This window comes from Cryptomeria japonica, chromosome 6, assembly GCF_030272615.1.
Source record: "Cryptomeria japonica chromosome 6, Sugi_1.0, whole genome shotgun sequence".
In the NCBI taxonomy this organism is placed as follows: Eukaryota; Viridiplantae; Streptophyta; class Pinopsida; order Cupressales; family Cupressaceae; genus Cryptomeria; species Cryptomeria japonica.
Window position 1 is genome coordinate 666,641,179 of NC_081410.1, and position 10,161 is coordinate 666,651,339.

Below are 10,161 nucleotides of genomic sequence, written 5' to 3' on the forward strand. Positions count from 1 at the left end.
ATTTCCCCAACAACTTAATCAAATCATGATTGTTCTTCATAAATTACCGCAAGTGGATGGTATCATCATATGCCAGGCCACACAAGTTTTTTGGGAAAGAGTCCCAATTACTCCACCATTTTGCTACCGCATAGCCCACTGCCATATTGGCTAATATATCTGTTGCTTTATTGCCTTGCCAAAATATGTGAGAGATTTTGAATTCATCCAACTCTTTAATCATGTCCTAGCAGTCTTTGATCAAGTTGGCAATAGTCCAGCTAGGATCAATATGCCCATTCAAATAGTTGGTAATGTTAAGTGAGTTAGATTCTAGTCAAACCTTTCTAAATCCTCCCCTTTTAGCCACGTGTAACCCAAAATGGTTGGTAATGTTAAGTTGATCTTGTTGAAGTCAAATGAAGATATAATTTTATTTTTATTTTTATTTTTTGTAATGAATCAATAAGTTGTTGAAATTAAGGGGGATATTATTGGTATAATAGTTTCAACACTTCACATGAATAAATGCATGCGAGCTAATATTAATTTCTCCCACTTACATGGGAAGAACTATAGTTAAAGTTATATTTTTCTAAAAATATCATTTGCATAAAAATGATAACTATAGTTGTGCATGAATATGCATGCTGGCATTCAATGTGTCAAAGACCCCTATTTATTGAGTTAGAATTGTGATGTTTTTTGGTCTCTGATCTCTTGGTTAGTTGATCCTTGATCTGGTGATCAAGAAGTTTGTAATGTTAATTTGAATGAATATAAATTTTTATTGGCTGTTGAGCATCAATTCCTATGTGTTTATTGCTCTGTAGCAATTTTTCTCTATTTTATTTAAATTTTTCAATTGTTATTATTGCTTTGGGTATCTTTTCAATTTTAATGTGGTGGTAGTATCAACAGAGGCATAAGTAGTGCTAATGTTGGAAGCGAAGATGCAAGCTCAAATCTTGTAGATTCAATGCTATACTCTCATGGACAAGCAACCAAACCGAAGTGACATTGACAACATAAGTGATATATATATATGTATATATATACATATATATATACATATACATATATATATACATATACATATATAGATATATATGTATATATATATATATATATATATATATATATATATATATATATATATATATATATATATATATGTTGTACTTTTAATAAATTGTCTTACTGCAATCAAGTCTTTAAACTTAATGAGCAATCCTCTCTCAAATTTCTTGTATCTAGATATAGATCTTAAGATTGGCAATTCATTTTTGGGATTCTAACTAATAAGGAATTGCATATACCATATTCTTAATAGACTCTATTTTACCCTTGACTATAAGACCTTGCCAAGGATTTAGAAAAAAATTAAAAGTTATAGTAGAACTCACTTTGTTTTATGTAGAAGATAGCATACATCAATTATCCTAATACTTATTCCTAGTGTTAATCCTTAGACCACAAGATAAGAAATCACTTCTAATGGTGTGGTTTAACTTTGACCCAACTTTTGATAGTTTACTGTTAATCAATGAGGATGAGGAATTGATGACCATCAACAATGAAAACCTTAAGGTGGTACCAAATTTTTTATGAAGAGTCAATTTGCTCATGAATTCAAGTCACAAAATTTTCTAGAAGAAAAATTATCTTGAATAGCATGTTGATGATGGGCCAAACTTGTAGTAGCAATGAAAATGTTGAAAAATAGAGATAAGGTAATTCCATGTAAGAAGAACTTATTCACAAAATATTAAACATGTATATTAATATAAGGTCTAGCATTTCAATTATAGTTTACAAGATATTTTTTTGAGATAATTTTAATTTATTTTTGTACAAATCACATAAATTATAATTTATAATTTTACATTATTTATTAATATTTTTATATCAAAACAATAATGACAAATGTTCTATTTAAAAAAAATAAATTATGAGAAATACACTCACACTTATTAATATACTGTACTATGAATCCTCCCGTAATGCCCACGCCAAAAGTCTCTATATTTTAACTCGTGGTTGCTCTTCTCCATGACTTTACCATGCCCGCTATTCTCGCTCTTCACTTTCCACGGATGCCTTTGACTGTTTATTATTACTAGACGACTGACTTATGAGCGTACTTTAAAATTGACTTGACTGAACTTGTCTTCCGAGAAACGTTTCTCCAAAAACTTTCCCACGGAACACAAAAACGAGTTTTCCATGTGCTTGGAAAAAACACTAAGTTTTTTTGAATTTTCCATGTGCTTGGGGTGACAATGTTTTCAGTCAAATTCCAGAAATGACAAACAAAGCCTTATACAATATCAACGTTGAAAATACCAACTCTGATTTGTATGTCACATATACATTACTGGGTATCAAGAATGCGCTCTCACATTACGTCCTAGTTAAGTCAGCAGTGATACAACTATATGCACTGCTTGATGACGCTAAGTGGATCATGTTGTGGTCTCAACCAAGAGATCAATGTGCCGTATATGGTCTGTGTGGTGGTTACGGACGCTGCGAGCCCAACAATATTCAATTCTGTAGTTGCGTGGAAGGTTTCACCCCAACAGACAATCGAGCCTGGGATTCGCGGGAGTCGTGGTCCAGTGGCTGTGTTCGGCAGAGTCCCTTAAATTGTGATGCCAAAAATGGCAGCACGGACGGATTCCTCGAGCCGAGTGTCACGTCGCCTGATGTTTATTCGGCTTCCTCGTACCCTGCAACCACAAGGAAAGATTGCCAGAAATCCTACTTCCTCAACTGCTCGTGCACAGCGTTTACTTTCAATCCGTCTTCAGGACTCTGCCACATCTTGTCTGGAGATTTGTTAAACACGCGTAAGTCTTTTACATCAAAAAGGAGTTCAAACGTTTTTATTCGAGTCGCTGCCTCTACAGTTCCGAAGACTGATCCACCGTACTCCCCGAAACGCAGAACCGCAATTATTGTTGGTGCTCTCGCCGTTGCATTGGGTATCTTTTCAATTTTAATGTGGCGGAGGCATCGGCAGAGGCAGTGGCTACGGTCAATGGAGAGGATTGCAGATTCCTCCAATTCTTTTCTTAGAATGTTTAGCTACATGGAGTTGAAGATTGCAACTAGGAATTTTCTATCAAGCATAATTTGGTAACAAATGCTTGAGACTTTCATTGACCACACTATTTCTACGTTGCAAAATAAATAATTAGGCAAACAAGTGTAGATAAAATGTGTGTAGAATCACAAAGCCTCTTTCCTTGGCTTTTAAATTTAAATTTACAAGTTAAATCCTTCTTCATTTCATGTCTATTATTCTTGACATTGGGATCCTTCTCAAAAGCATCTTATGAAAAATCATTTAAATTATTTTGCAATTTCATCTATAAGACCAATGCTGGGGCGTGTGCATAAAGATGGTGGTCAGAAAAGTGGACACCACCCAAAAAAAAGGATGAAAAAACAAGCACCACATACGCGGTTTTAAAATTTGAAATTCTTGCGTACGTGCTTAGGTTTGTTCTTCCCGAGCCTAGAGAAGATAGCGTGTACGCACTGCTTTTAGAAAAATGAGAGTGTATGCGCTATGATTAGGAAAATGAGCACGTATGCGCCGCTCATAGGAAAATGAGCACGTATGCGCTGCTCATAGGAAAATGAGCACGTACACACTAATAATCCAAATAAAACCACGTCCACGGTGTCTAGTAAAAAAAGTTTTAAAAAAAAAACCGGGTCTCATTTACCCGTGAATAGCGCGTTTTTAACTTCGTTTTTTTCCCAGTTCCTCTCCTAAACCGCGAACGGGGTGCTAGATTTGTCCTCCAAGCTATGGATCAAGGTTAGTTTTTGTTTATTTTTGTCTTTCTTTCTGATTTATGCAATTTGTTTTACATTTTGAATTTAATTTCATTAATTTTGATTAGGTTTTTTCATTTTTACCTCCTGAAAACCCACAAGAACAACCAAATGCACCCCCTAAAAACACACAAGAACAACCCTCAATTGCTCCTTTTGACCGCACACTCGAAACACAGGAAGAATTAATTAATCAGTTAGGACAAAATACGTCTAAAATCAATAGACTGATTGTTAAATTGAAAACTTATGAACTTGACCATCATCAATCCCTTGCCACTAGCCTAGAAACATTAGCTAGTGGTGTCATAGTTGTTTCCACAGAAATTACCAAATGGGGAAGCTTTAGGGATAAGTGTCGTCAATTCTATGCCAATGGGCTATCATATGATGGAGTGAAAAACAAAATATTACTAAACAACAAATATGTGCCCTTTTTGTTGATCCCAAAACTGGTTAGTCATTACCTCTTAATACAAAGAGGTTTCTCATACATTGGTGTACCAATGTGCAGATGAAGAATCTTTTTTGACAGAGGTGGTGGATGGTCTTTGATGATCCACCTTGTAATAATTATGAGGTGCCATTATATTTTTTCAGAGAAATATATTGTGAGTTTGTGCTCAATGTGGAGCCAAACTATTTTGACATGAGAGAGTTTCATGGTAGAGGTGGTGGCTCTGCCCAAGATAGACCTAGAGCCCGTAGGCAATTACTTGCATAGAGTCGCCACCCCTAGCACCCAAACCCAAGGTGCATCAAGCTGTCCCATTAGAGCTGAAAGAGTCGATGGAGCTACAGACTCTTCAGGCGGCCACAACATTGACTAGTGTCATCATCCAGCATGGGACGTCATTAGCACACCCTATTGTATTGGATGATGAGCCATTAGAGGGCAACAAAGAGCCCATCTAGCATATGTGTGTCAGTTGCTCGGGGATAGATGATGCATCCGGTGCAGATGGATCCTCATATTATTTGTGCACGATTTGCGGTTGTAGATGTCAGGGTCACACGGTTGAGGATGTTCCCCTGACAGATGAGTTGATGGACATGGTGTTTGCCCATGAGCCACAGACACAGGTGTGTTGATTTGAATTCATAACATTTTATTTATCAATCACTTTAAATTTGTAATTACATAAATAAATTTTCATTTATACATCGATTTAAACTGAGACAAATAAAATGCATTTCAGGATGCAGCAACGGTATCCCATACACCTCCCCTAGTTACTATAGCTGCAACTTTGATCCCTGAGGTATAAATTTTGTAACATATTAAAATAGAATAGTACACTTTGAATTAAAAAAAATACAACATATACTAACTATCTTTAATGCTTGGTCCAATTTCTGGTTTGTAAGTGTTGATAGGGGACGAAATGTCCCAAATTGATGACATCATGCTCTCAGCGATTGATTTTGGCCTACAAGACTATATGGTATCATATTTGTACAACTCTTTTTATGTATTGTTTTGATGGAATATGCAAGTCATTTCCTTTTAGATTTTTAAAATTATGTTTAATTTATTATCTATACTAATATCTTATGTTAATTTTGTTTTTTTAGGGTACCTCCTCCATGTCTAGGGCTCGTCCTAAGAAAAAGAATTCTTTGAAGATGCCAAAATGTGGGAAGAAGGTAATTGAACATATTTTTAGTTGTACAATTGTTTGAAAATGTTGAAATCAAGTATTAGTTGGAGTTTGTAGATTGATTAGTGCTTTTTGTCTATTTTACATGTACAACGGCCATTGAGCTTTGTGGATTTGACTTGCGGATCAAGAGAGGGCGGAGGTATGTATCTCTACTTTGGGTTAGTGCAAGATCAAGGGGGCCAAAAAGTGGCGATGTGAAAAAAATTGCCTTCTTCACTCACCTAAAAATGCGAAAATCTGTGTTGACTTTTTTCTTGGCCTAGGTGTTAGTACACCTTGGCTTAGTAATTACCTATGCAAATCTGATATCCGATTTTTATTTGTAATTTTAATTTAAAAAATATATTATATATTACATATTGTATAATATATAATATATTATATAATACGTAATATAATATATAATATTATAATATTATATATATTATATAATATTATATTATAATATAATAATATATTATATAATACTATATTATAATATAATAATATATTATATAATACGTATTATATTATATTATATTATATAATATAATACAATATTATACTATATTATATATTATATATTATATAATTATATTTTATAATATAATACAATACGTATTATATAATAGAATAATATATTATATTATAGAATATAATAATATATTATATAATATGTATTTTATAATATATTACTCTATTATATATTATATTATATATATTATAATATGTAATATAATAGAATTATATATTATATAATACGTATTAAATAATACATTGTATTATATTATATTATATATTATAATATATATAATATATAATTATATTTTATAATATAATACAATACGTATATATTATATAATATATTATTATATTACATATGTTATTTTAAAAAAATCGAAGTATAAAAATATGATATCCGATAAAATTGGATATCTGATTTTATCAGATATTCGATTTTTTGAGACAAATATATTTTGACAGTGATAGCCCGTGAGTCATTTTTAACTCACGGGCTGCGCGATTTTATCAAAATCTGATATCTGGTGTTTTGGCAAAAAAATGCTAAAAAATAGATTGAAAGGTAAGAATTTTATCGTTTTCAATCATTTTCATTCATTTTTTGTATGTTTTGTTAATGTTTATTTGATTTTTCATTGAAAATATGGTTTTTTTCATGAAAACTAGGTTTTTTAAATCAAATACCTAATTGTTTAAATTTGTTAACTAGATTTAATTGTTTACATTCAATTAGGTTAAAAATGGGGGATAAAAATGAAAACACTGACCAACCACAACTGCAACAACCAAACCCTCATTTGTCAAACCCCCCCTCAATTCAGGATTTGATTGCACAAAGTTTGAATGAATTGAGGGGGATTGCAAAAGTATACCGTAGGATCCCTCGTCTAAACCCAATGTTTGATCCACTCATGTCAATCATAAAGAGTATGGAAACCATGACTGAGGAGCACAATGCCACCTTTTTGTGGTGAGATTCTATGAGGGAAAAATATGCAGATGGCTTGTCGTGTAAGGATATCAAAGGTCTCGAGATATCCAAAGTCGATATCGCCTCATTGTTTGTCAATCCCCGCACTGGTCAACCCGTAGATCCCAAAAAAATAAAACTTTCTATTAAATGGTGCACAAATGATGGGATTGTAAAATTTTTTTGGGATCATTAGTGAATGGTTTTCAACAAACCACCCAACAACAATCTTGATATCTCCTTCTATTTCATAAAAAAATTGTATGCTGAGTTTGTTTTACAAAAACATGTGAACTACTTTGACATCCAAACTTTCTAGGGTGTAGGTTTAGGTATGCCCCAAAATAGACCTGGGGCAGTCAGAGTAGTCCAGGGCCCATATGTCCCCCCTCTTCCTATTGATCCCCCACTTGCAGTGCAACATCCTGATATCATTTGTGAGGCAGCTTCACGGACCATATTGACTATTCACTCTTTGAGTAGCCTTTTGGTTTCTCAGGTCGGGTCAGTAGCTCAGCCTACTCTTGATAGTAGTGGTACATCTGGTGGCATTGCCATGTCATCCTCGACTCCACACATATGCGTGCCCCATAGTTGTGTCATGTGTGGGCATGTATGCTTGGGTCTAGTTGGACAACCTGTTCAACCTCCTATGGACAGTGCAGATTATGAGGTGCATGAGACACATGATGTACCAGATATTATTACACAGACTGGAGGATACCCTACGGAGTCCTCACATGCTAGAGGCAAGGAGGCACCATCATCATACATTGATGATGTAGTGGTAAGATTTGTATTTTCACAGTTCATGTTATATTTTAATTAAATATTTATAATCTAGATAATATTAAGTACTAATTTTTATTTACATGGTCAATTTAATAGTTGATGAATGAGGAGGAGTTGAGACAGATTCAGGTGGGCACCTTGTCATCCATTTCGTTTGGCCTCGATAGCTTGACGGTACATATATTATTGCACCTAGTCATTTGTATTTTATTGTACATACATGCTCATCATTTATACTGGTATTAATTAGATTATGTAGTAACTTGCATGTATATCTTATTTTACTCTTATAGGGCACAAGCAGCACGAATACGGAGCAGTGTGATTTAGGATCTGGTAGTGCAGTTGGAGACAAGGGAAAGGTAATTGAATGCAAATATGATTGAATGAATAGTTTAAATATCATAGTGATTATACATGTCTAGACATAGATTTATAGTTATAGTTTCATATACTTGTTGTGTATATACATAGAGAATTCTTGGCTTCACATCCTTGATGACTACACCTAGTATACCTGAAGAAGAAGAAGAGATGCCTCGAGTAGATGTGTGTTTATTTTATTTTTTGATTAGTAGATATAATTTGTTATTATCAGTGACAATTATATGCTAACTTGCATCAATGTCATGTTTCTGAACATATGTAGGTTGTGTATGAAAATATTCAAAACATACCTCCTCTACCGAAGACATACATCAAGAGTCCTGCAAAGCTGAAGAGAAAATGTGGAGATGAAGTAAACATGAATAGTTCAATTATAGTTCATTTTTATGTTAACGTTTCGAATGTGAATTATATAATATAACTAATATTAATCGTGGTTTGTTTTTCTTGTGTAGGATCCTTCAAAGTCGAGCAGTGCGGCGAAGAGGATCGATTTTGATGATCCATCAGCAGCTTAGGATGTTATAGATCATTTTGGGATGCTTACATGTCTAGTTGGCATGTATATTTTGTATATGGACATACATTCACGTATTTAAACATACATTTTGTTTGAGTTGCCATTTATGCCATATTTGTGTATGGACATGCATTTGTAAACATTTGACATTTTTATATATACAGAAGTTGATATTCGATCATATAAATTGTTGCTCATCTGTGCGTGGTGTTATCATGGAAATCTTTAATCTTCATTCCAATAATTAACAATGGTTAATAATGGTTATTTAATGAACAATACAATTCATTTTATTTCATCGTAAGTGTTGTTTGTATAATGAACAATACAATTTATGAACAATACAATTAATTTAATCAACAATACAATACAATTCATTCAATGAATAATACAATTGATGAACAAAACAATTCATTTAATGAACAATAATTGATACAATTCATTATTACACTATGCATGGTCCTATTTTTCCCTCCACCTCGGTCAAACTCTCAAGGTTTTATTAGGCCAGCAATTTTTTCGGATGGCAAAAAAATCATCAGTTTCACTCAATCGAATGTTGTCGCGTGGCCAATTTCTCATTTAGCTCGTCGTGATGACGAACCGTCAGCTTCGACATGTCTAGTTAGGCATTATTACCCTATGCATGCTCCTATTTTCCCCTCCCACTCGATCGACCGCTCAGGGTCATACCCTACTGACGTCGTCCCTTGAGCGCCCTAAGTGCTCAAAATTATCAAACTTTGACAGGCCCTAACTCAGAATCCATGGCACCTGTGAATGATCTGTTTGAACCTACGAGGCAATGAGAGGGTTTCCTACAAAAGCCTATCTCAGTTTTTAAATTTTCCCTACGGTTTTATTAGGGCTGCAATTTTTCGGTTGGCAAAAAAATCGTCAGTCTCACTCAATCGAATGTTGTCATGTGGCCAATTTCTCGTTCAGCTCATTGTGATGATGAACCATTGGCTCAGACATGTCCAGTTAGGCATTATTACCCTATGCATGCTCCTATTTTCCCCCCCACTCGGTCAAACGCTCGGGGTCATACCCTACCGACGTCGTCCCTTGAGCAAGTGCTCAAAATTGTCAAACTTTGATGGGCCCTCACTTAGAATCTGTGGCACCTACAAATAATCCATTTCAACCTACAAGGCAACAAGAGCAGTCCCTACAAAATTCTATCTCGGTTTTCCAAGTTTCCCTACGGTTTTATTAGGGCAGCAATTTTTCTGTTGGCAAAAAAATAGTCAGTCTCACTCAATCGAATGTTGTCACATGGCCAATTTCATGTTCAGCTTGTCGTGATGATGAATCGTCGACTCTGACATGTCCAGTTAGGCATTATTACCCTACGCATTCTCCTATTACCCCCCCCACTTGATCGAACACTCGGGGTCATACCCTACTGGCCTCGTCCCTTGAGTGCCCTAAGTGCTCAAAATTGTTAAACTTTAACGGGCCCTAACTCAAAATCCATGGCACCTCCGCACAATCTG

The 10,161-nt window shown here is 34.4% G+C and overlaps 1 protein-coding gene across 1 annotated transcript; it reads left to right on the forward strand.

Moving 5' to 3' along the window:
* Window positions 1-2,284: 2,284 nt before the first annotated feature.
* On the forward strand, window positions 2,285-3,124 carry LOC131043699 (G-type lectin S-receptor-like serine/threonine-protein kinase At2g19130). The gene has a single exon (XM_057976930.2). The coding sequence runs from the start codon at window positions 2,285-2,287 to the stop codon at window positions 3,122-3,124; it is 840 nt and encodes a 279-aa protein (XP_057832913.2).
* Window positions 3,125-10,161: the final 7,037 nt, after the last annotated feature.